At 38.4% G+C, this 27,183-nt stretch overlaps 4 protein-coding genes across 4 annotated transcripts in view; 2 read left to right on the top strand and 2 right to left on the bottom strand.

Annotated features, from left to right (window-relative positions):
• Window positions 1-27,183, bottom strand: part of LOC137032441 (B-cell receptor CD22-like) — a 900,294-nt gene that overhangs the window by 226,594 nt on the left and 646,517 nt on the right. The window lies entirely within an intron of this gene.
• LOC137031666 (CMRF35-like molecule 7) overlaps window positions 1-27,183 on the bottom strand; it is a 215,507-nt gene that overhangs the window by 118,316 nt on the left and 70,008 nt on the right. The window lies entirely within an intron of this gene.
• Window positions 1,227-11,160, top strand: LOC137031538 (sialoadhesin-like). The gene is made up of 9 exons (XM_067402548.1): window positions 1,227-1,284; window positions 1,382-1,750; window positions 1,849-2,097; window positions 3,521-3,775; window positions 3,871-4,119; window positions 4,867-4,928; window positions 10,415-10,494; window positions 10,564-10,888; window positions 11,035-11,160. The coding sequence occupies exons 1-9, from the start codon at window positions 1,227-1,229 to the stop codon at window positions 11,158-11,160; spliced, it is 1,773 nt and encodes a 590-aa protein (XP_067258649.1).
• Window positions 19,432-27,183, top strand: part of LOC137031536 (B-cell receptor CD22-like) — a 35,791-nt gene continuing 28,039 nt past the window's right edge. Inside the window, exons 1-3 of the mRNA XM_067402547.1 lie at window positions 19,432-19,486; window positions 19,860-20,216; window positions 20,306-20,554. Coding sequence (XP_067258648.1) covers window positions 19,432-19,486; window positions 19,860-20,216; window positions 20,306-20,554 — 661 coding nt within the window. The remainder of the gene's footprint in view (window positions 19,487-19,859; window positions 20,217-20,305; window positions 20,555-27,183) is intronic.

The following is a 27,183-nucleotide window of genomic DNA, read 5'->3' as shown; positions in this document are numbered from 1 at the left end:
GTAATAGCAAGGAGGAACACTGTCTTAGTGTGAGAATTCTCTGGAACCTTTTCAATGGCCAAATCCCAAGCCGGTACTCTCGGGCAAACTGCAGGTCTCAGCCTCAAAGTGCCAAGGAGGAAACGAGTGATAAGTGGGTGTCTCCCAAAGATACCCCACTCAAAGGAACGTGGTAAGCAGCTAAGGCCACCACGTACACCTTTAGTGTGGAGGGGGATAACCCTGAAGAAAATCTTTCCTGCAGGAACTCCAGATCCAGGCTAACAGGGCAGTTAACTGAATCCCACTTGTGATTTTCACACCATGAAGTGAATAATCTACACTTCAAGGAGTAAAGTTTCCTCGTGGAGGGAGCTCTGGATTGGAGAATGGTCTCAACAACCTCGGTTGAGAGACCGGAGCTTATGAGCTGTGCCCCCTCAGAGGCCACACCCACAGCTTTCATAACTCCGGGCGGGGGTGAAGGATCGACCCACTCGCCTGACAGAGAAGGTCCCTCCTGACCTGTCCAGAAGGGATACCAGGTCCGAGAACCATACTATTAATATTATAAAGTGATGAGAATATTTTTGGAGCGCCAAAAAAAACAAAATAATGACTTATATAGTGATGGCCAATTTCAAAACAATGCTTCAGGAAGCTTTGGAGCGTTATGAATCAGTGTATCGAATCTGCTGTTCAGAGTGCCAAAGTCACGTGATTTCAGCAGTTTGGCAGTATGACACGCGATCTGAATCATGACTCGACACATTTATTTGTGCTTTGAAGCTTCATGAAGCAGTGTTTTGAAATCGGCCATAACTAAAAAAGTTGTTATTTTGTTTTTTTTTTGGCGCACCAAAAATATTCTTGTCACTTTATAATATTAATATTGAACCACTGTACTCACATGAACTGATTTAAATATGTTTTTAGTACCTTTATGGATCTTGAGAGAGGAAATGTCATTGCTCCATATGAAGGCCTCACTGAGCCATCTGATTTCAACTAAAATATCTTAATTTGTATTCTGATGATTAACAAAGGTCTTACGGGTGTGGAACGACACAAGGGTGAGTAATAAATGACAGAAATTTCATTTTTGGGTGAACTAACCCTTTAAAAGGGGCCATGTTCTCTTTTCTACAATATGTTAACAAGGTATTGTACTATAAACAAAACAAGGAATTAAAACACACTTAAAAATAATAGAAATAAGTCACTGTACATTTGTTGTAGGTGTTGCTATGGTGACATCAGTCAGAATGGCTCCTCCTCTTCTGATCGTTCTCCTCATGATTCATGGTTAGTCAGCACTTTAAAAAACTCTCAAGAGATTTGGGATACCACATTTTTATACAAAAGCCGTTACTAATTTGTTTAGTATGAACTTGTGTTTCAGGGGTTTCTAGTGCTGGTTTAGGTGTGAGTTACAGTCCTGCACACATCTGTGCACTAAAGGACTCATCAGTGATAATGAACTGCACTTATACATACCCTACTGGACATCAGATCATGAGAGTGTTCTGGAGCAAAGACCCATTAGAAAAGGGTGTAGAGCCTCCAGATCTGTCTAAGGACCCTGAATACAGTCAGAGGCTTCAGTATCTGGGAGATAAACAGCAGATCTGCACCATCAGACTGAGTCATGTGACACTGAAGGATTCACACGAGTACTATTTCAGATTCATCACTAATAAACAGAAGTTATTGGTCTTCACTGAAGAAGACAAATGGATTGGTGTTCCAGGAGTGACTCTTACTGTCACAGGTGACTTTGGTGAGGTTTCTCTCTTCTTCTGTGCATTATGTTGAATAATAATCAGTGTATGACAGCAGCACTAGATATAATGTGTGTGTTGTGTTCAGATCTTCAGGTGGAGTCTCCTGAGAGAGTGACAGAGGGAGATTCAGTCCGTCTGACATGTAAAAGCAGCTGCACTCTGACTGACAGAGCAACATTCATCTGGTACAGAAACTCACAGCCATTAACTGAGAGAAGAGACAGAAACAATGAACTCCTGCTGCAGTCAGTCAGAAGAGAGGATGCAGGCAGATATAGCTGTGCTGTACACGGACACAATCACATCTCTCCTGCTGTTCAGCTCAATGTCACGTGTGAGTATGAATTTAAGGACTTGTAAGCAACTGTTCAAAACATCTCTGATAAATGGTCATTAAGTTTTGTGGGAGCACTTGCAAACCGGCCTTTGGCAAAAATCATGTCTGAAGAAAAGACAACATTAACAATGATTGTGTCTTTAGGCCACGTACACACTGCAGATACATCTGGTTGTCACTTCACCTTGTAGTGCTTAATCCTGTTCTGTTCACTCAAAAAAATGGTCTAAATTTAATATTTAAGTATTTGTATTGCATACAAAATTTCCATCCATTTGAATTACATAGTTTTAACATAAATTAATAAACTGAATATAACATAAATTAAACAAGTATATGTAACATAAGCTGCAGTCTGTAGCGTTCTTATTAGTAACAACATTGTGCGTAGGAACAGTCACATATGAATAAACACTGAATGTATGGTACATAATTCTACATGACACCTGTGGCCTGTTGCATGAAGCTAGTTGAACAAACTTTGAGTTTCAGAGTAAGTTTGGAGTTGACAAATCCAGATAAATCCAAACTGGTTTAGATCAGGCTCAACGGGCTCACAAAGCTCAGTATAAACGTTCTCTGTCAACTCAGGTTTACAGAGTTTTGCGATCAACTCTGAAGTCACATGGAACATGGAGAACGTCCGTTTGATTCACTTCTCGCGCGAGAGCCGCACAGTTCACTTCTCTTCCGATGATTAAAAGATTGTTATGAAAAATATCATGAAATTAAACACATTTACAAAGCAGGAAACACTGCTGCTGCAGTGAAAGTTTGAGAAGGCAACTGAATGAATATCAGTGCATGTGAATCAAAGAAATATGCCTAATAATTTATATACCTTCACAAAGAGCTCAAAATAATTTATGTAAGCTTAACCTGTTTTAAAGCTTTATATATTAACTAATGAATTATTTATTTTAATTTAAAAGCAAAGTTTAATACTGTCAGTTAATATAATAACTATATGAATATGTCATATGAATTATAAATAATTATAATTAGCTGTGTAGCGTAAGTTACCATAGCAATTAAACCCGATAAAAAACAATCCAGCCTGAAAATCCAGAGTTTACTCAAACTAATCTTGAACTTACCTGGGTAGAAACTGAAATAGGCTTTGTGCAACAGGCCACTGTAGATCCATCAGTGAATCCAGTGATCTGCATCAGTCCATCGGATGAAATAGTGTCAGGAGATTCACTCTGCAGCAGTGATTCAAACCCTCCTGCAGAAATCAGATGGGTTAAAGAGAGAAAACTTCTGATATCTGGACAAACATACATGATATTAAAGATCATCTCTGATCACAGTGAAAAATACATAGCGCAAGTCCAAAAAATAAAGAAAATGGTAACTAAGAAATTAGTGATTAACAATCGCAAAACATGAATATATGTTTTCTTTTTGTCTGTGTTAGACGCTCCTAGGAGCGTCTCAGTGTCCATCAGTCCATCTGGTGAAATAGTGTCAGGAGATTCAGTGACTCTGAACTGCAGCAGTGATTCAAACCCTCCTGCAGAAATCAGATGGGTTAAAGGAAGAACGTTTGTAGGATCTGGAAGAATCTACAACATCTCAAAGATCAGCTCTGATGACAGTGGAGAATACAAGTGCAGATCCATCAATGAACATGGAGAGAAATACTCTGATGCTGTGACTTTAAACATCATGTGTGAGTTAATGATAGTTCAGTAACTATGGTAATCATCAAATTAATGGATTAACAATCTCAAAACCTTAATATACACTTTATTTTGTCTATTATAGACCCACCCAGGAATGTCTCTGTGTCCATCATTCAGTCTGGTCAGATTTGGGCAGGTTATTCAGTGACTCTGATCTGCAGCAGTGATTCAAACCCTCCTGCTCTGAACTTCAGCTGGTTTAAGGAGAATGAAAGCTCAGCTGTTGGATCTGGACAGAGTTTCAGTGCACTACAGAGTGGACGCTTCTACTGTCAGGCTCACAATCAACATGGATCTCAGAGATCAGACGCTGTAACTGTGACTGTTAAAGGTAGAGCAGCTCATATACTTACATTACTCTTTCTAAAGTGAAGCAAATTAATCTGTTCAGAAGTTTTACTCTTTTGTAGGACATCTGGTGATATTATACATATCTGTTGGAGTGGTTTGTGGAGCTGCAGTGATCATTACGACGTTACTGATTTGGTAAGAAATATGAAGTATTTAATTGTAGATATTTAACTGCAATGTAGTTCCCTTTCAAAAGGGTATTCGCGCTGTGTCCCCTAGGGGTCGCTATGGGGAATGCCTCTGGCATGCTAGGTGTCTGAAGCATGAGTTTAAACACGACAATGAACTTGACATTGGCAGGCGGCAGCTTATGACGTCATTACATATTAGTTGTGAATGCGCTGACTCCAGGTAGTTTACTGAGTAGTAGGCTCTCTGTGAGACTCCTTGGCAACTACTTTGTGTTAATGGGTGTGTTTTGGATGTTGCTAGGCCAATATTTGAGGCCTCCGTCTGTAGAGCTCCACCTACTAGTGATGCTGAGTTGTTAGGCTTTTCAGCCTACTTAGCTGTTACTTTAGGAAGCGCATTATGCCTGTGAAGTCCCTGCTTTTTCAAGCAGTGTTGTAAAGTCAAGTCAAGGCTCTCTTTGAGCCTCCTTGGATACTGCATTTATAGAATCTGTTAACAGCAGCATCATGCTTAGTGAGGTCTGATCGCGCTCTGACAACGGCAGTGATGTCTCGCGCATATACTTCAATGAGTGCTATATCACTTTCGCTGTCAGAGCGCGATCAGACCTCACTGAACGAGTGCAGAAACACAGTTGGACATAGTGGTGTTTTAGAGGTAAAAAGTGATATAAATACAGTTCGGTTTCTCACAGATAAACATCAAATTTTCATTTTTTGGGTGAACTATCCCTTTAAAAAAGGTTCAAACATTCACTGATGCTCCAGCAGGAAACACGATGCATTAAGAGTCAGGGGTGATAAAGGGTAAAGGTAAAGAATAAAGATGTCCAAATTTTTCTTATTTTGTTTAAATATCTTTTTTTTTTTTTTCTTTCATTTAGTACTGCCCTTCAGAAGCAACAGAAGACACTTAAATGTTTGCCAGAAGACAAATTAAGTATAATATTCCTTGATCTTCAAATTCAAAAGGTTTTCACCCTCCGGCTCTTACTGCATCATGTGTCCATCAGGAGCATCAGTGAATGTTTGAACCTTTTTTAATAGTTATATTTGAGTCCCTCAGTTGTCCTCAGTGTGAATGGGGTCATATTAATAAATTAAGCATTTTTTTTTTTTTTTTGGTCTTATGAACTTTATGTAAAATATCTTACTCAGGACAGTACTAAATAAAAAATGACATGCATATTGTATGATCTCTCTTATTTTGTTAAAATTATTCACATTTTCACAGATTCTGCAAGTGGTTCACAAACTTTCAAGCAGCACTGTATCTCAAAACGGATTAGTTAAAATCGCTTTTTTTTTTTTTTTTTGGAGCTCACACTTACTAAATCTAATCGGATTTCAATCAGATATGCACAACAATTAGATTTGGATTGACAGTCTGAACATAGCTGTAATATCTGCTTTTATCTTCAATGTATTTCATCTAAGGCTGTGACTGAAGTCAGTTGTAGTTCTCGTGTTTCTCTTTTCTTCAGTGATTCTGCTTGTTAACAGCAGGTGTTCATCACTAATGCACAATTATCACTCGATTAATTAATTATCTCAATAACTCCACTCTTACATGGTCTTCACTACACCTCAGAGATTAACACAAATATGTGTAAATGCATAATATTAACACATTATGGGTGTTATTGGCTGCACAGATTATGTTGGATGCTGTGAATGAATACAGGGGTTGTGTTAATGTTAAAACTAAACATCACTATGTGTAAAGCAACTGAATTCTTCCAACACAGTTTTATTTATTATTGACACAAAATGTGTAAACTAGAGTGCTATACATAATATGTACTTTTTTTTTACATATTTCTTCCAAGACTGTAATTATCCTGAAGATCCAGATTTGCTTGCTCAGGTGTTTTCCCATCCCTCTTCAATAAGAATGTAACATGTTCATTGTTTTCAAGGAGAAGCAGAATGAAAAAGAGAATGGAGTCTCGGGTGAGAAAAATTAGTTTGGTTATCAATAGTATTATTGATCAGATAAATTGAGTAGTAACTAAAAGATTGAAAGTCTGAATGTAGTTATATTATATATTTTGTGATATTTATAATCATTAGTTATTTGTCTATTCTGTTTTTTTTTTGTTGTTGTTTTTTCTTTGATGGCAAAGATGAATCAGTCCAGACCTCATGACAGACGCAAAGCTTGTGATGTCGAATTGAGTGAACATGTGTATATGAATATAAGGGTAAGTTATTGTTAACAGTAACTGTAAGTTATCATCTGTTGCTGGAGACACTAATATAATTATCATTACAGTTATCGTCCATTTCTTTCTTTCTTTCTTTCTTTCTTTCTTTCTTTCTTTCTTTCTTTCTTTCTTTCAGCGTGACATGAAGAGGCCATAGTATTTGAAATGCATGGCAAAATATGTCTTCCTTTGGGTGGAGCCCTGAATGATTGACAGATCATTTTATACAAAGTGACTTACAAATGATAAACACCGTAACCAATTTGTCAAAAGAGCCAGTAATAGTTGCTGTGCCAAATGCCAAGTTTACATTGTAAGCTACATTAATGCAAGCTTGTACAAAGTGAAATGCTGAAAATATGATATAGAACAATATATATTTTTAAGCACTTGTAAAGGGATCTTCAGCATGATGTTTTACTGAAGTGTTGTGAGGATTATTTGATTCAATGACTGATGGAAATGGGGGAGGAAAAGTATCACAAATGTAGCGTCTGGACCAATCAGCCACACAATTATTCATGGTATTTAATGAATTACCCATAAACTCACTCTCACTATCAAAGTTCTCTGAACTCATCCCCCTAAAACTGCAACCAACATCCCAAGTGTAGCTAGCACACAGGCACAACTAGGTGTCCTGTTACAGTTATATGGTACTTTTATGATCCATAAGAATGCTGTAGAGACTAGTGACTCATCCTTCCTGAGAAGGACAAATAAACTCTCTTAATCCTACGTATTCTCTATATAACCACTTGGGAAATGTATAAACATGTATCCAAGTTTCCCATCTCATGACTTTCCTTTTATAGGCTTTATTCTATGTATTAATTCTCTCTTTTGAACTATTTTGGTATTAATGTTCCATAGTTGCAAATGTATAGTTAACTGAGATCACATTGGCAGCATGCTTGGTATCTACGGACTCCAACTTTCATTTCCTATTTGGTAATTTATGTTACATGTTACTAACTCTGTGACACATTAGTATTATAAGAATCTAGAGGGTTCTTCTCTCAAACATCCAATCCAGTGTCTTATGCTAATATCTTGCTACAGAACAAAGACTCGTAAAACTTCCCTCCGAGGGGGCAACTCCTTATTGGCTCAGACACCTTAAGAGGGTGTGATGTCTCCACCCCTTATATTCATGGATCACAAGATAAAACCTCTCTCTTCCTGCTCTTCCTCCTCTTCTTCTCTTTTACTGATGAATGCTGACGTCAAGATGATGCTTTAAGAAGCTAGAAGCTTCTAAGGAACCCCAAGCTTGTGCCAGGCCTCGGCCTAGACCTTCCATTCACCAAAGATCCTCTGAATCCAGCCGGTTCTCTTTCGTCAAGAAAATATCAGCAAAGATTCAACAGGAGCCTCCACAAATTGCATCAGGACAGTTTTAATTCAACTTGGAGAGACATGCAAGTATCAAACTTAGTCTCATTATCGGATACATTGAGTATCCTTACCCCTTTTAAAGAAGGGCCTGTTAAAACTAAACTGATGGTTTGCTCAAGGCTGTTGATCTGCTGAATGTCCAACAATGCTGTAACTTCTTGCTTCCTGTACTCTGCTTTCTCTCTCTCTCTTGGTAAACTGTATGCATGTATGTGTGTGAATGTTAGAGTAGTTTAAGTGTTTAGTCTAGTTAATAAAGTCTTGTTCATGTCACACGTAAGGTTGTCCGTGTTTTGCGCTCATGTACGGGAGTCCCTATTCATGTCGGTCCTGACTACAGGCTTTTAGTAGAATAAGATTGTTATTTCCCATAACCTGGAAATGAACATTTCTTAGTTAATAAACAATTAACACTGTGTGTTCATTGAACAACAGGTTAATTGATTGTAATATTAATTTTATTACATTAAGTTAATTTTATTGACTGATTAAAATATTAATAATTAATTATAACTAGTTATGATTAATTATTCATATTTATTTTGAGCTAATTTGCTACAAATGGTGGAGAATGCGGGCATGAATAAACAAAGGTTATGAGCTTAAACCACTGTCAATTTAAAAGTGTGCATTTGATAATTCCAGTCAGAATATGTCAGACGATGCGCATTTTGGTCACTAATTGCTGGTTTGTTGGATGCTGATAAAGTGATGGCTTGAATTGACATCTCTACTGTAACTGAAAGAGTCTACTCTTGACACATTTTAGCATATGTTCAAATGGTATCAGTGTAAAGTTAATCTGATTTTAGCGAAGAAATCCTAATCTCAGTATTAGAGCGTAAGCCTGTGTTGACGAAGGAATCTCAGCTCAGCGGCATGTAAACTGTACCAGAATGGATTATTCTGCTTTGGTTGGAGAAATACCAATTGCAGTATTGCTTAACCTGTTTCTGATGAATGAATCTCAGTACAGTGTTATATAAATGTAGATTTGGGTAATGCTCCCCTGTTATAGTTAAGATTGATGTCATTCATCTAAACTTTGCCTGCACCTACAAGCATAGCTACCTTTTGACCAAAACTGTGTTTCACTCGCTGAAAGGAACATCAGTATTCATGCACAAGACGGACTTAACTATACATGCTTAAACAAGCTTTGACTTACAGCAAACTGTGTAATTACCCTTTAAACAAGTACAAGACGTTGTTTAAAGTAGAGAGAAGAGTTTACATGAGTAAAATTTGCAAATGGCAAAACATATTTGCATTTTACTGAATGTAAAATCAAGTTTTTGAAAATCTGAAAGTATAAGCGTCACATTTTAACTCTATACGTAACTTGTTTGAAATGAGCAGACAGTCTCAATAAACTGTTTGAATTGCTCAGATGTGCATTGGTTCCCATGACAACGACTTGTCACAGGAAGTGCTAACTCATCACCCTGTGATGCCATATTGTAAACAAACCAGGCTAGGTGGCTAAGCTAACCTCACCTAGCAGCCCTGCACCTCAGGCTAAGCTAAATAATAGCTTCTACAGTTAGTGGTTAGCATCATTTATGTGAAGCCTTTAACTACAGCTTGTGTGTATGCAGTGTGAACTGATCTAAACCCATTCTGCTGTTTTAGTCACTTCTTTAAATCTTTTTATTGATTTTAATTATAATAGCAGTCAGCTATTAATTTTTACTAGTATTATTTCTTTCATCTTTGTGATTTACTTACATCTTCCTTTTTTCCTTCTGTGGTTTAATTTCCCAATATAACCACAAGCAACTAGACATACTCTCCTTCTTGATTTTGTTTATTTACAACAGTTGCTTCAATTTTATGAACCAGCTACAAAAGTAATCTGAACAATTACTAGGGCATAATTTTGAGCACCACTAATAAGCAGAATCTAATAGGAAAGCTCTCTTCTTCCTCTCCCTTTTTCTTTCCTATTTGTTCAGAGGTCAAGCCTGTCGTGAGCCATCAGTAAGAAATACTAAGAAATAATTTGACCACAAGAACCATCTTAAGTCATTTGTTAAACCTAGCTGTATTTTATACACCTGGCTGCTCACTGTGCCTTTAGCCCTAAATTCTGTTTGATCTTGCAGTAGTCTCTTGCCCTTACTCTCACCACAAGCGTGCCTAAATGTTGCAGATGCTCAGCCTAACTGCCCAGATGGCAGACCAAAAGGACTGGCTAGGTGTCGTGAGGAACACCCTCCTAACCAGTGCTGCTGATCAATTACAGCACCAGAGCCAAAAGCAACTGGACAAAGATGGAAGAGAAGTAAAGGCAGATGACTCAAACCAGAGGTATGGTCACAATGATCTGACTGAAGTCAACTTCTTCCTGGCCCACATCCTCACTGTTTTGAAACAGGAGGTGAACAACCTCAAACTCCAGATCACAGAGACTCACTAGGAGCTGATGCATGCTAAAAGCCACATAGACCAGCTAGAGATGGAGGCTCGGGACAGACACAAGGACCCTGACAGAATAGAGACACAGAAGAAAAGAGAACTGAGACTCTCTTACCTGCAGCAAACAGAACCACTGCAGGAGAAACATCTCACTTCACCACATGGAGTCAGCAGAAGAACCTCCCCCAGCCAAGCACAGAGGTACAGAGGGGGGGAGCCAAAGCCTTCTGCTTGACACCTTATCAGACAATTTCCTGAAATCCTCTGCAGCTTCAGAAGGAGAAGGATTAATTCAGACAGACCCAGGTACCAGACCTACCACAGGAAGAAGCCATGGATGGGAGCATCCTCATCCTGCAGACCCCGCAGGACCTCCAACAGCAGGCAGCAACCACCTCCTCATCCACACAGCAGCCATCCAGATGCTGCACAAGGACGAATGGACATGCCTGCATTGGACCCACAGGAGCTTCTAATGCTAGTAAAAGAGCTTCTTGAACAGGTCTTACCTGAGAAGTACTCAGAAGCACAAGATTCTGACCACTCACACAACACCATGCAGCCCTGCTCAAGCCAGCCACACCACAAGAGCAGAGTGACACTGCAAACTTCAGACTGCTTCTGACTGAGAGCAGAGGCTACAATCACCGGTTGCTCCTCTGCCATCAGACCTAGGTGAGTCTGAAACCCTCTTCACACTACAACTCCTGTAACCTCCTCCTACAACCACCTGCTCCACAGGCGTCCAGACGACAGGTGACACTGTCAAGGCACCTGCTACTTCGACACCTGCTGAGCAAGCTCAGAGACCTGAACCTTGCCACCAGCAAACATCTTGCCCGCATTAACTGTACCAACACTAACTGACAGGTGACACACGGTCAAGGCACTGGCTGCCTTGATTCCTGCAGCACCAGCTCAGAGACCTGAGCTTGCCTACTGGCTACATCAACCGCCATGGAACGATCACCACTCCAGGAGACACATACAACCAGAGTCCATCACAGCCTTCCAGCCTTGTGTGCTAGTGGTGTGCCTGATCTTTCTGCACCTTCAATGTCGCTCGCTGTTGTCCACAGAAAGAACAACAACGATCAAAAGGGGGGATATATGTAGCGTCTGGACCAATCAGCCACACAATTATTCATGGTATTTAATGAATTACCCATAAACTCACTCTCACTATCAAAGTTCTCTGAACTCATCCCCCTAAAACTGCAACCAACATCCCAAGTGTAGCTAGCACACAGGCACAACTAGGTGTCCTGTTACAGTTATATGGTACTTTTATGATCCATAAGAATGCTGTAGAGACTAGTGACTCATCCTTCCTGAGAAGGACAAATAAACTCTCTTAATCCTACGTATTCTCTATATAACCACTTGGGAAATGTATAAACATGTATCCAAGTTTCCCATCTCATGACTTTCCTTTTATAGGCTTTATTCTATGTATTAATTCTCTCTTTTGAACTATTTTGGTATTAATGTTCCATAGTTGCAAATGTATAGTTAACTGAGATCACATTGGCAGCATGCTTGGTATCTACGGACTCCAACTTTCATTTCCTATTTGGTAATTTATGTTACATGTTACTAACTCTGTGACACATTAGTATTATAAGAATCTAGAGGGTTCTTCTCTCAAACATCCAATCCAGTGTCTTATGCTAATATCTTGCTACAGAACAAAGACTCGTAAAACTTCCCTCCGAGGGGGCAACTCCTTATTGGCTCAGACACCTTAAGAGGGTGTGATGTCTCCACCCCTTATATTCATGGATCACAAGATAAAACCTCTCTCTTCCTGCTCTTCCTCCTCTTCTTCTCTTTTACTGATGAATGCTGACGTCAAGATGATGCTTTAAGAAGCTAGAAGCTTCTAAGGAACCCCAAGCTTGTGCCAGGCCTCGGCCTAGACCTTCCATTCACCAAAGATCCTCTGAATCCAGCCGGTTCTCTTTCGTCAAGAAAATATCAGCAAAGATTCAACAGGAGCCTCCACAAATTGCATCAGGACAGTTTTAATTCAACTTGGAGAGACATGCAAGTATCAAACTTAGTCTCATTATCGGATACATTGAGTATCCTTACCCCTTTTAAAGAAGGGCCTGTTAAAACTAAACTGATGGTTTGCTCAAGGCTGTTGATCTGCTGAATGTCCAACAATGCTGTAACTTCTTGCTTCCTGTACTCTGCTTTCTCTCTCTCTCTTGGTAAACTGTATGCATGTATGTGTGTGAATGTTAGAGTAGTTTAAGTGTTTAGTCTAGTTAATAAAGTCTTGTTCATGTCACACGTAAGGTTGTCCGTGTTTTGCGCTCATGTACGGGAGTCCCTATTCATGTCGGTCCTGACTACAGGCTTTTAGTAGAATAAGATTGTTATTTCCCATAACCTGGAAATGAACATTTCTTAGTTAATAAACAATTAACACTGTGTGTTCATTGAACAACAGGTTGATTGATTGTAATATTAATTTTATTACATTAAGTTAATTTTATTGACTGATTAAAATATTAATAATTAATTATAACTAGTTATGATTAATTATTCATATTTATTTTGAGCTAATTTGCTACACAAATTTATACAAAGTGTCTAATCACTGAAGTGTGTTTTTTATTTACATTTTGTTTTTGATTACTTCATTTACATGTATTATGGTGTTTCAGCCTTTAGTATCATTGTTAATGTCTTCAAGGCATATAATAAAGCTCTATTATGGGAATAGTTTACAGTCTTCTGTCCTTTGATATTGCCAATCAACATAATCAATAATAAACAGAAATATGTTTAGAATTTGGTAGACACACACTGTACTGTACTAAACAACACTGATTAACCCACAGTTCATTATACTTGTTAATTTTGTATGAAAACATTATAAATATTCTGAGTCTGAGCCTGCTGGTGACCACGTAACAAGGGAGCAGTATGCCTATTTTCTCTCTTTTTAAAGGGGTCATGACATGAGAAATCAAATTTTCCTTGAGATTTTGACATATAAGAAATCATCATACTATAAGAATATCCTGTAAGTTTTAGAGCTTAAAACTTCCTTGTTAGTCCAATAAAAGCTTTAATTGACACCAGACCCAGAAAATGACAGGATTTACAAAGTGGGGATCTATGACGTCAAAGGGCAACAAGCACCGCCTCTGCAGTAGAAGATCAACGCCTACTTCATCACTGCCTGTTTAGCCCCGCCCACTGATTCGTGCATAAGTAACATATGTGGTGCTAAACCACACTGTTAGACCTTGCTGTAGAAAAACGGCCAAATTCTGACAGTAACAAACCATTTTACATTAAAACAATAATGTACTGTAGAAAACAATGCATTCTGGATAATATTTGTCATTTTCAAGAAAATAGCCTACAGGAATATACTGTGAGTTAACATCGCTCAAAGCCATACAGCAAGAATCCACGGTAAAATTAAGCAGAAGTTAAACTTTACTCATTTTGTGTCGCATCGCTGGACACGCCCACATCATAACTCCCAATGAAAATTAGCGACTTTCCAGATAACAGATTTTTGTTATAAAAATGTTCTCCAAATATTAATTTTGGTTCTGTGAAAGTAAAATGTCAAGTTTTCTTGAAGTTAGAGGAACGTGTTTGAAAAGGTATGATGTTCCTCAAACGTTCTTTCAATTTTGATTTAAAATTCAACAGACCAACATCAAATGACCACATTAAAGTGACTGCCCTCTACAGGACAAACTTAAACTACATTACCCTTTATTCATCCAAATGTTTCCTCATCTGCTACATCTTTGGTGCATGTGAGCTATAAAAGCTGGTACTTCCGGGGTTAAATCAGTCAGACTACTAATCACCACAACTCTGTTTATAACTAGAGATGTCATAGTAACAGGTCTGTAACATCAACACTCATCTGTTCATCGCTCACAATGGTCACATGATCACAGTCAACACTAGAGAGGGGCTGCTGTGGTTTTGTTTTCTCACCTCTCTCGCTACAGAGGAAACTGTATTTATGGCCATATTAAGAGTTTCATGAGACACCAGAAAGCACACAAGATCACTGTCAGAATAAAAAGATTTGAAGATATCATATGATGAGAACCTTTAGATATAAAGATGCAAGTTCAATATTCAGTTACTCTATTAATTACTTTTATTTAGTTATTTTAGTCTAATGTCATCTCTGATGTTGCCTTATTTACACCTTGCTATATCAGTACTGGCTGAAGAGTCATATCCTCATGTTAAATATAAAGTGTTTGACCACATAAAATCCCCACTGCTGGTTTCACTCTGTTCATTTGTTCTGTTGTCTCTGGTCATGAGTGTTCGTGAAACAGGTAAGATCATCATTTACTAATAATTGATCTTTAGAGTCAAATATGTTTATACTGGGGCTAGTTGTCACACGATAACTATAAGGTTTAAAGTGAAAAGTTGAGGTGGTTTTGTATCTTGGTTACAAATACCTATTTAAATCTGCCTTAGATTAAAATAGCTCCAGTTTCATTGTGTATTGTAACATAAGTTGGTAACAAATGAACAAGATCAAACCACAGTAACATACATTAAGAATAATTGAGTATCTGATGAAGTAGTTCTGGGGTCATATGTATAAAGCCGCTCAGAGTAAAATTTAGTCTTAAGTGTGTCAAAATTCTAAGAATGATGTAATTTTACTTTTATTCTTAGACTTAAAAATAAGTGTGATTCATAAAAGTTCCTAAGTGTCAAGACTAAGTCTCAGTTCCTTAATTATTTAAAGCTGGAGAGGTCTCTAAACCTAGTTAAGAGTAACAAGATGGCATCAAAGAAGAGGAGACACGCGCTTTCCAATGAAGATATGATTTATTGGTGTTATATGATGACATGGAGTTGATAAAATGATATAAACTTGATTGGCAATTCTTTTCTAACTGAAAAGAATACGAAATGTAATGACTTTAAATAAATGTAATAAATATTACTTATACAATAATTAATATGTTTAATGCATTTTAATACATTTAATGTCTTTGAATAAACTTTTTAATGTAATAACTTCTCCCACTCTACAAATCAATGCTCTGACTGTATGAAATAGTAATGACTTTTGGTAACTGTAAGAATGCAGCAGTGCAGCGGTGATGACTTGAACCCATCAGCCCACATTAATCAGGCTCTTAAAGGTGCCCTAAAACGTTCTTTCACAAGATGTAATATAAGTCTAAAGTGTCCCCTGAATGTGTCTGTGAAGTTTCAGCTCAAAATACCCCACAGATTTTTTTTTAAAATTAATTTTTTTAACTAATTTTGGGGCATCATTAACAATGCACCGATTCAGCGCGCGGCCCCTTTAAATCCTCGCGTCATGTGAGTATAGTATTTATTTGGATGTTTATATTTGATTCTGAATGAGTTTGATAGTGCTCCGTGGCTAACGGCTAATGCTACACTGTTGGAGAGATTTATAAAGAATGAAGTTGTGTTTATGCATTATACAGACTGCAAGTGTTTAAAAATGAAAATAACAACAGATCTCTTGTCTCTGTGAATACAATAAGAAAATATGGTAACTTTAACCACATTTAACAGTACATTAGCAACATGCTAACAAAACATTTAGAAAGACAATTTACAAATATCACTAAAAATATCATGTTATTATGGATCATGTCAGTTATTATTGCCCCATCTGCCATTTTTCGCTGTTGTCCATGCTTGCTTACCTAGTCCGATAATTCTGCTGTGCACATCCAGACGTCCTGCCCTTGTGTAATGCCTTGAACATGAGCTGGCAAGATACAGAATAAAAATACAAAACATAAAAGCCAGAGTCTTTACCCGAGGTATGGCAAGCTTCTGTTGTACAATTTCCAATATATAGTCTTCAAAGTTCACATCCTTTTCCTAAAATAAACATTTCCTTATTTGTAAGCATGAATACAGTCCCTAATACCTCACAGTCTCATGTTGTATGCAAAGTATAAGATACAAATGACAACTGCAGCCTGCCAACACCTTTTGCAGGCTACGTCACATTCTACGAATTTTAACACATTTTTAATCACTTGAACTTTAAGACCTTCACATTAGTTTTGATCTACGCTTCTGAGTATAATAAAAAACATAAAAAGATGACATCTATTCAGGCATCATTTTAACCTTTTAGCCATTAAACATAATTTTCAGACTCAACCGGCGATGTAGCTTTTGTGGTCAAAGCTTCAACCTCGTTTGTAATCTGTTCCAGGTCACACATAAAAGTATTTGATGTATATGATTGTTTAATAAGCATGATCAATTTCAAATTAATTTTCTCCTGCTGTCTCAGTAATTTAAGCTTCTCTTTGGCCTTCAGATCCATCTTCATTCCCCTTGTGGTTCTTCTTCTTCTCTTTCTCATCCTGTTTCTTCTTGATTTTGTCTTGTTCTTTTTGCAAACCTAGAGTGATCAACCATATCAACCCTAAGTTCTCTTATTAATTGGTTCTTTTTTCAGAAATGTATTAGTACAGTTCACATTTGTTGGGGCCATCTCCACGACAACATATAAATGTACAACATTGACGTATTTATAGCACTAAAACATAAAAATACTTATGTATTAACAGCAATAAAACGTAAGTCATTTACGTATCCAAGTGTGAATGCATATGAATTCCCATTAATATTAAAATCGTGGCATTAATGTTTTAAATCTGTTGTATTCATTTGTCATATCAATACATGTTTTAGTCAAATTTATTAACCCTTAAAAGCATGAATATTGCGCCAACCATTCTTACAAATTCGGATCTATATCTAACACGGACGGATCTCTACCTTCTATGATAATATAAAACTCATCTAATATTAGAATAACTACAGAAGAATAAAATAAAGCATTTTTTGCTACCCTTTGGAGCTTGGAAGGGTTCATTTTGAACAGATGTTAAGCAGAGGTCATTGTCAGAGCTCATTTCCCAGTACATTCAGCATTATAGCTTTGAGAGTATGTTTGAGATCGCAAATATGAGCCCATTCACAATCTCAAAAAACGTCATCATTTTCACCATCTTCAAAATCAATATTTTGATGACTGACAGCTTCACCAGATCCTCCATCAAGTGACAGTGACGCTCATATTTGATTGCATTCAGTGCTTGCTCTGCAGTTAATCGCTGAACCATTTCATGTTTTGCTATTCTCTCGTTTTCTGTCTGAATGAAACAATACTTCATAATTGTGTATCAGACATTTTAGCACTTATTCCATCAACAAAGATTCAATTATTGTTGTGCAGAAAAAAATATATACGTACACTGATACACTTGGGTCATTAGTGACCCTATACAATTATTACAAAAAATGAATAAGAAAATCTGCATTCTTTTATAACTTGAATTGATTAAGGAATAGTAAGAAGGTTGATGTCTAACTTTGAAAAATGAATGAGGAGGAGGGTAGTGAATGACGTCCCGGGTCGATAAAGACCTGAGGTATGCATTTAAGGGTTAAATGCAGTTTACTCATCTACTTAATATGAAATAACATTTCTGTTTGTGACTTGTGCTGCAAACTTGTTTCAGAGTATTACATAATTTTAAACAAGGCTGCAATCTGAAACCTTGTGTATACAATTTCTGTAAATGTTTAACCATTTTGTAATATTTAGTTTGTTTGCTGTGACAATACAACCATAAGATACACCAAAGCACAACATAAACTCACAAATCACATTCGATCCGTCACGGTCAAAGCCTGTGGTCAATATGATTCACATTTGAAAGTTGCGCCCTCAAGAACCTTTACAAGATGGTTTACGGCACTGATATCAAACGCTCATTGGTTCTCAACTGCTTTGTCACGGATTGCAACATGCTGTGTTTCAGTGGATTGACATTTGAAATGATTGTACGCCTTCAGGAAGAGAAGCCGGATTAACCCATTTGTGCCCAAATTTTTCTGAATGGTTTCAGGCACAGTCGTGTTAATAGTGTCCTATGTAAACATGTTCTGCATTTATATTCCCCAGGATTTTTTATTTTTTTTTAAACGTATTTGAATGTGCAGCAACTATAGTTGCCAGTGGGCAAATATGTTGTATGCACACTTTCAATGTAAAATTTGAATAGGAGGATAACATTTATGCATCCAACTCAAAATAACTGCTTTCAACAGATCAATTAAAGTTGAAAAACATTTAACATGAACACAAAAAAGCTGCATCTAGCTTATAATCTCTTGAATAAGGAAACACAAAACACAACAAATCCATTGGTTTTAAAGTGGTGGAGCATAGTGCAGAACAAAGTGCAGCCATTAAGTTGCTCCAACAGAGCATTGTGAATCAAAAAGTTAAATTACATTGTTCATTAGAAGAAATTACTCCTATATGTGACCCTGGACCACAAACCCAGTCATAAGACGCACGGGTACATTTGTAGCTATAGCCAATAATACATTGTATGGGTCAAAATTATTGAATATTTTTTTCTTTAATGCCAAAAATCATTAGGATATTAAATGATTGGTATTGTGCTGCTGTGACTTCACCCTTCCAGGCTCACTATTGGCTGATTCAGAGGTTGAGGGTGGCCATTTTGAGTTGACATCATTGTAGTCCTTGGTTCACAACACTTAATATCTTAGACTTAGACTTTACTACAAGTTGCTTTTAGCTTCTTTATAAATGTCTCCTACTCTAAGAAAAGTCTTACTTTTTACTAAGATTTTTTTTAAAAACTTGAGTCTAAAAACTTCTTATTCTTAAGAGCATTTATGAAAAGTTTTATACATACGGGCCCAGAACTGAAAGCTTGAACTGTGTACTAAAGAGAAAATTAATGTGTCACAAAAGGAAAAAAATAAATAAATTTCATGAGTTCTCATATTTAAAATAGCTTTAAAAACATACTAAACAATGTTTGATTAAAAATGTAAAAGTGCAGAATGTTTTCTGTGATGAGTAGGTTTATTGGTAATTCCCAATCCTGGTCCTGGAGACACACCAGCACTGCACATTTTGCATGTCTCCTTAATCAAACACACCTTATCCAGGTCATCAGCTCATTATTGGAGACTCCAACACCTGAAAAGGGTTTGTCAGAGAAAGGACTTTGCAGGTGAAGCTGCTGCCAGTTAATTACTGCAAATTTACATTTTATTATTGTTCTTGCAGTGATGTCACTGATAAAGGCTCCTCCTCTTCCTCTGGTGTTTCTGCTCATGATTCATGGTGAGTTGCTCCTGCTGGAGAGTTTTTAATGTTTTAGTCACTTATCAAAGTCTTTCTTTCAAATCATGGGTCTTTAACGGGAATCCGGCAGTCATTGAACCCCTGTTAAAACACTTTTCACAAATGAATTTCTGTGGGAAAAAATCATCAAAATGAATAAACGTAAAGCTAAATTAAAAAAAATAATAATAACAATAACTTCAGTTAAATGTTTAAATTATTCTCACTGAAATGATCTTAAATATGTGCACCAATAGTGATTACATTGTCTTGTAATATCAGCATTTCATGTGATGATTAATGTGATGAACATGAGGAGTCAGTAATGAAGCAGTCATTTTAATGTGAACTATCCCTTTAATGTGTTTTTCAGGAGGTTTCAGTGATGATGCTGATAGGGGTGTGAGTTACAGTCCTTCACACATCTGTGCACTAAAGAACTCATCAGTGATAATGAGCTGCACTTATACATACCCTACTGAATATGAGATCGAGAAAGTCTTCTGGACCAAAACAAAAGATAATGAAGATCCTCCAGATCTGTCTGAGGACCCTGAATACAGTCAGAGGATTCAGTATCTGGGAGATAATAAACAGAAGATCTGCACCATCAGACTGAGTCATGTGACACTGAAGGATTCACACGAGTACTATTTCAGATTCATCACTAATGAATGTCAGTGTAGTAGAGGATATACTGGTGTTCCAGGAGTGACTCTTACTGTCACAGGTGACTTTCTTCTCTTCTACTGTGCATTATGTTGAATAATAATCAGTGTATGACAGCAGCACTAGATATAATGTGTGTGTTGTGTTCAGATCTTCAGGTGGAGTCTCCTGAGAGAGTGACAGAGGGAGATTCAGTCCGTCTGACATGTAAAAGCAGCTGCACTCTGACTGACAGAGCAACATTCATCTGGTACAGAAACTCACAGCCATTAACTGAGAGAAGAGACAGAAACAATGAACTCCTGCTGCAGTCAGTCAGAAGAGAGGATGCAGGCAGATATAGCTGTGCTGTACACGGACACAATCACATCTCTCCTGCTGTTCAGCTCAATGTCACGTGTGAGTATGAATTTTATTTATTGAATACACTTTTTTCTTTGAAGGTTCTATCCATGTAGGAGGGGACGTTCTCGTGACTTTGTGCAACGTTCCTAAAAGTTCTCAAAGGTGATGAAAATACAGAACAGATGTTCCTAAAATGTCCTCAATGAAAATGCTGCTGTTCAAGGTTCCTTATATAACATTAACCCTCTGGAGTCTGAGGCTGATTTGGGGCCAAAGTTCCCTCTAAGCTGCGCGCATGTGCGGCCGCGCAGAAAAAATAATTGCCGCGCACAGAACAGACATGAAAATAATGTGTGGGGTAATCCATTTGATTGTAGTAGTAGATGCATTCTGCTTCGCTACTGTTCGGACGCTCTTGCTTACAGCTCCGCACTTTGCTCTATTGCTTTTATATTTTATCTCCTAATTTTAACTTCAGCAAATCAACACAGTGCTCAAACAACAAATCTTGGCAACAACAATCTTTTTAACTGGAAGAATTGCTACAAAAAAGGGGAATTTTTATCCAACCAGCCTCCCACTGACGGCAGCCATCAGCTTACATTCCGGAGAAGGGAAAACACAGCTGCCTACATCCAAAAGGATTAGAAATAATATGCCTCCTCTGGTTGAAGAATCTACCTGCTGCACAAACTGCCACAGACTTCTACAAAGGATTGCAGTTCTTGAAACAAAGTTACTTGTGGGACTACATAACCAGAAGGAACACACAACAGAGCTTCATCATGGACGTCCTCAGCCCACAGTCGGTGAGTCCCATGAATCTAATGCCCCTAAACAGACTGTACTCAGTGCAGGAACTGATCAGCATATTAATCGATGGCACACACAGGGAGCGAGACCCAAAGGCACTCGAGACATCAGATTGTCACGAGTATCACATATTAATGTAGCATCCTCTACCCCAAACAATAGCTCCCTACCACCGCCAATACATCTGGAGAACAGATTTGAAGTGTTAATGAATGTGGGTGAGGAATCTAATGTGGGTGAGGAATCCCCAAACATGATCGGACACAGATCAAATCAGCCAGCAGCTAACACCGATGCTAACTACCGCTCAAGGTTGAACAGTCAGCGGCACTCAGCTCAGAGAGCAGCCGAGCCCAGGACTCTGATAGTGGGTGACTCTATTATCAGAAACATTAGCAGCAGGGATACAACTACATGCTGCCTTCCACAAGCAACAGTTTCTGATGTAAACAGGGAACTTAAGAGCATTCTGATGAAATATAAAACTGCAAATCGACTTATCATTCATGTGGGGAAGAATGATATTCGGAAGGAGCAGTCAGAACTCCTTAAGAGGGATTTCAATGAACTTTTTGAAATGCTTAAAAGACTAAAAGTTCAGTCGTTCATCAGTGGACCACTCCCAGCAAGAGGAACAAATAGATTTACACGGTTGCTTGGACTTAACACATGGCTGCAAAAAACCTGCAACTTAAAAGGACTAAATTTCATCGACAACTTCAATCTGTTCTGGAGTCAGAGACAACTGTTCACTCATGATGGCCTGCACCCAAACAAACTGGGCTCAAGAGTGCTAAAGGACAATATCTACTTCTGCCTCCATCATCCTTCAGCAGTGTGTGCAAATCCATTTAACCTGAATGGCACAAACACACCTGGACAGAGTACAACTGACCACAGGACTTCATTTCAGCACCTGAATGGACATGCGGTTGACACATCCCACAAGGTCAATGATAACACCACGCAGCCACAACAACCACTGCTCACGGACACAATCTTGACTGAGCCCTGCCCACAGAGCTCACCGAGAGACAGTGACGTATTAGAACTGCTCCAAGATTCAGCACCCAAGGACGACTTTCGGGAAAACAGCCAGGGAAGCCAGGACAACATATTACAGCCTCCGGTAACACCAGAGCAACAGCCCCTCTCACTGGACACGTTATCCCTCTCTCCAGCATCCCCTCTTCTGTGCTTCTCAGAGAAAATGGAGGAACTGGTGTATGCTGGAACCAAACTCTCCCACTCCTTTGCTGCGAGCCCCCAGATATCAACAAAAAAGCGTCAAGCCCCGAAACCACCAAAGTCTGTGGGCCCAGCTCGCCCTCCCCCTCCTCCTGCGAGAGCTCTTCGGCCCCTGCCACAACGCCAGCGCCCTCACCCTCCTTCAACTGTTCTAGGTGAATTAAAAACAACCGATAACAGCTCTCAGTGATGTGTGTCGGGTCCCCGCTATGATAACAGTGACTTTATCAAATGTTTACAGAACAAGCGGGAACCCAGTGTGCCTGCAGCTTTCTCTATTTCTGTTTTATTACGTTATAGAAAGCCTAAGGCCTTTTCAAACCGTTTGGCAAACCCATTTAATCTGCTACCTATTACACGTCAAACTAAGATTACTGTAGAGACAGAAAGTAAGACTGTTAAGTTAGCACTTCTAAACATTCGCTCACTTAAAAATAAATCACTTCTAGTCAATGACTTAATAACCACAAACAACCTAGATTTTATGCTTCTAAATGAAACAGTGCTTGAAGACAGCTGCAGTGCAACAATCCTGAATGAAACAGCCCCTCCTAACTTTACTTTTATGAGTGTCTGCAGAGCTGTTAGGAGAGGTGGAGGTGTAGCTGCTCTATTTAAAGATGTCTATCAATGCAAGCAAGTGTCATTTGGTTATTACTTGTCTTTCGAATACTTGGGTATTGTATTAAAAGGTGCTCCTCGCATTCTACTTATAGTTATCTACAGGCCTCCAAAATACTCTCCAGCCTTTTTGGAGGACTTTACAGAACTGTTATCAGCAATTTCCTCAGAGTTTTACTGTTTTGCTATTACTGGGGACTTTAACATCCACATAGAAAATGCAGAATCCAATATGGCAAAAGAAATCATAACTGTTTTGAATACTTTTGATCTGACTCAGCATGTACATGGACCCACACACAATCGTGGACACACTCTAGATTTAATTATTAGTAAGGGTCTAAACATTTCATCCATTGTCATTAAGGATGTAGCGCTATCTGATCATTTCTGTATTTTCTTTGAAATATTGTTCTGTCCGATTGTTGAATCTCGGTCAAAAAGCGATGCTTAAATGAGAACACTAGTGCACTGTTTATGAAGGCTATATGTTTAACACCAAGCATATCTGCAGACTCTGTTGATTTTCTCCTTGATTCTTTTAACTCAAAAGTACAGAATGTTATTGATAACATTGCTCCTGTGAAAGTCAGGAAAAAAAGCAGACAAAAAGCACCATGGAGAAACTCAACAGCAGTGCAAAATATGAAAAGACAATGCAGAAAAGCTGAGCGCATGTGGCGAAAGACAAAACTTGAAATCAATTATAACATCTATAAAGATATTCTTCATGCTTTCAATGTGGAATTAGGCAAAGCTAGACAGACCTTCTTCTCAAATATTATAAACAGAAACTTAAACAACACCCGCACTCTTTTTGCTACAGTAGAGAGACTAACAAACCCCCCAAGTCAGATTCCCAGTGAAATGCTCTCAGACAGCAAATGCTGTGAGTTTGCTTCCTTCTTCTCAGAGAAAATTAATAATATCAGAAAGGCGATCAGCACATCCTTGAGCTGCACTGGGGTAAAACAGATCAGATCACAACCTCAGAAAGTAGCTATTATGTCTGATTTTGAAGCAATTGATGGTAAAATTTTGGAAGAAACAGTACAGCACCTTAAAACATCAACCTGCGCCCTTGACACACTTCCCACATCTTTTTTCAAAAGAGTGTTAAACTGTTTAGAAGCAGATCTCCTAGAAGTGGTAAATGCCTCACTTCTCTCTGGGACTTTTCCAAAATCCCTGAAAACTGCAGTTGTTAAGCCCCTCCTGAAAAAGAGCAATCTGGATAACACCGTATTGAGCAACTACAGGCCAATCTCAAATCTTCCTTTCATAGGCAAGATCATTGAAAAAGTTGTTTTCAATCAGCTGAACAAGTTCTTAAGCTTGAATGGATACTTTGATAACTTTCAATCTGGTTTCCGACCGCATCACAGCACAGAGACAGCACTCATAAAGATAATAAATGATATTCGCCTTAACACAGATACAGGGAAATTAACAGTGCTGGTTCTACTTGACCTCAGTGCTGCGTTTGACACTGTCGATCACAACATTCTTCTTGACAGGTTCGAAAACTGGGTTGGGCTTTCTGGGATGGTCCTAAAATGGTTCAGGTCATACTTAGAAGGGAGAGGTTATTATGTGAGTATCGGTGACCATAAGTCTGAGTGGACATGCATGATATGCGGAGTCCCTCAAGGTTCAATACTCGCACCCCTCCTGTTCAACCTATATATGCTGCCACTGAGCCAAATAATGAGAAAGAACCAAATTGCATATCACAGCTATGCAGATGACACCCAGATTTACCTAGCCCTATCACCTAACGACTACAGCCCCATTTACTCCCTGTGCCAGTGCATTGATGAAATTAAAAATTGGATGTGTATAAACTTCCTTCAGTTAAACAAAGACAAAACTGAAGTCATTGCGTTTGGAAACAAAGATGAAGTTTTCAAAGTGAATATGTACCTTCACTCTAAGGGTCAAACAACTAAAAATCAAGTCAGGAATCTTGGTGTGATCTTGGAGTCAGACCTGAGTTTCAGTAGCCATGTAAAGACAATAACTAAATCAGCGTATTATCATCTCAAAAATATTGCAAGAATTAGATGCTTTGTCTCCAGTCAAGACTTAGAGAAACTTGTTCATGCTTTCATCACCAGCCGGGTGGATTATTGTAATGGGCTCCTCACTGGTCTTCCCAAAAAGACCATAAGACAGCTGCAGCTCGTACAGAACGCTGCTGCTAGGATTCTGAGCAGAACCCGAAAACATGAACACATCACACCAGTCCTCAGGTCCTTGCACTGGCTTCCAGTTGCATTTAGAATTGATTTTAAAGTACTGCTACTTGTTTATAAATCACTCAATGGCCTAGGACCTCAATACATTGCAGATATGCTCATAGAATATAAACCTAACAGATCACTCAGATCATCAGGATCAAGTCATTTAGAAATACCCAGGGTTCACTCAAAGCAAGGAGAGTCTGCTTTTAGCTGTTATGCCAGCCACAGCTGGAACCAGCTTCCAGAAGAGATCAGGTGTGCTCCAACAGTAGCCACATTCAAATCCAGACTCAAAACACATCTTTTTATCTATGCATTTGCTGATTGAGCACTGTGCTATGTCCGAACTGTTTGCACTTTATTGTATACGTATTATCTTTTTATTCTTTTAATTCCTTTTCCTGTTTTTATTTCATTTTTAATGTATTTTATATCTTTTATGTATCATCTTGTTATTCTGACTTTTAATGCATTATTGCTGTCTGGTTGAAAGAGCTGGGAGAATTAGGAAGAAATTGATTAGGCCTGTTTCTTAACTGATCACTGGCTCGTCCAGGATATTCCCAAGAAACACGGGACTGGGGGACTGAGAGGTCATCCTTCATCACAGGTAAGTTGTTTTTTAATAATTTCCTGTGGTGGTAGGATTGATTGAACTCATCCCATGTTATCCTTGGATGCAGCTCTAAAGAGTTAGTCCAGGAAGATTTGTCTGGAAGGGTACTGTTTAAACGCACAGCTACCTGGCAAATATTTTGGTAATCCCTCCGGTGCGAGGAAGATCCGTGCAGATCCGCTCTGACGGATATCCGTTTAGATCCGCTCTGACGGAAAATAAAGTGTTGGTAATCCCTCCGGTGCGAGGAAGATCCGTGCAGATCCGCTCTGACGGATATCCGTTTAGATCCGCTCTGACGGAAAATAAAGTGTTGATGGGAATATTCCGGTTGATAAATTAATAAAACTGGCTGAATAATTATAATTAAAGAATTATAAAAATACCCCTTTGGTGTGGAGTAGTTTAGATCCAACTCTGATGCACGACAACAACAACAACAACAACAAACTCCCTGAGACTTCCTAGCTCTTCCATCCAGATAGCAAAATTCTCTGTTTTTACTGTTATTTCTATTCCTTATGTTCTATTTTTATTATTCTTTTTTATGTAAAGCACTTTGAATTACCATTGTGTATGAAATGTGCTATACAAATAAAATTGCCTTGCCTTGCCTTGCCTTTAAATGAAAAATAATTGCAGTGCTCTGGACAACCACTATAGAGTTATTGTCGCTATAGAGTTGGAACCGGTGAATGCGGTTTAGAGGTTTCATAGAAAGAAACGATTGAGCGCGTGTGAGCTGGCTGGCCCTGAGCCAAAACAGTCACGGTAAGAATACTGTCATGTTTTGTGATGTCCATGGATCTGCAAGGATGTATCCTCTGTATGTAGGCATTTCTCTCTTCTGTCTGGACAAAGTGTGTGAACTTGGTAATTCAACAAAATGAATTCCTGGAGCTACTATAGCAGGATAGCAGCATCCACTCCAGGCAAAGTCCTTGGGAAAGGTAGTAACTGCTTTACCACCGCACACCCAGTATAGAGGTGTCTTATATGATGTAAACAGTTCACTGAACAGGCAGTACCCAGAGACATTCATCTCTCTGATTGAACATTTCAGTCCATTTCTGGTTCAACTGATATCGATCATCATTTTGCAGACTGAATTTCCCATTTTGTGTTTACCATTCTGACTACAC

The sequence above is a fragment of the Chanodichthys erythropterus genome, chromosome 12 (assembly GCF_024489055.1).
Source record: "Chanodichthys erythropterus isolate Z2021 chromosome 12, ASM2448905v1, whole genome shotgun sequence".
Taxonomy (NCBI): Eukaryota; Metazoa; Chordata; class Actinopteri; order Cypriniformes; family Xenocyprididae; genus Chanodichthys; species Chanodichthys erythropterus.
The sequence above is the reverse complement of the archived record's forward strand: the minus strand, read 5'-3'. Positions and strand labels throughout refer to the sequence as shown.

Bases quoted from the DNA above. Each gene is read 5' to 3' on its own strand.
- LOC137031538 (XM_067402548.1), top strand. From the start codon at position 1,227: ATGGTGACATCAGTCAGAATGGCTCCTCCTCTTCTGATCGTTCTCCTC. The intron at 1,751-1,848 runs GTGACTTTGGTG...TGTTGTGTTCAG, and splicing joins AGTGACTCTTACTGTCACAG to ATCTTCAGGTGGAGTCTCCT. The intron at 4,120-4,866 runs GTAGAGCAGCTC...TTTCGCTGTCAG, and splicing joins TGTAACTGTGACTGTTAAAG to AGCGCGATCAGACCTCACTG.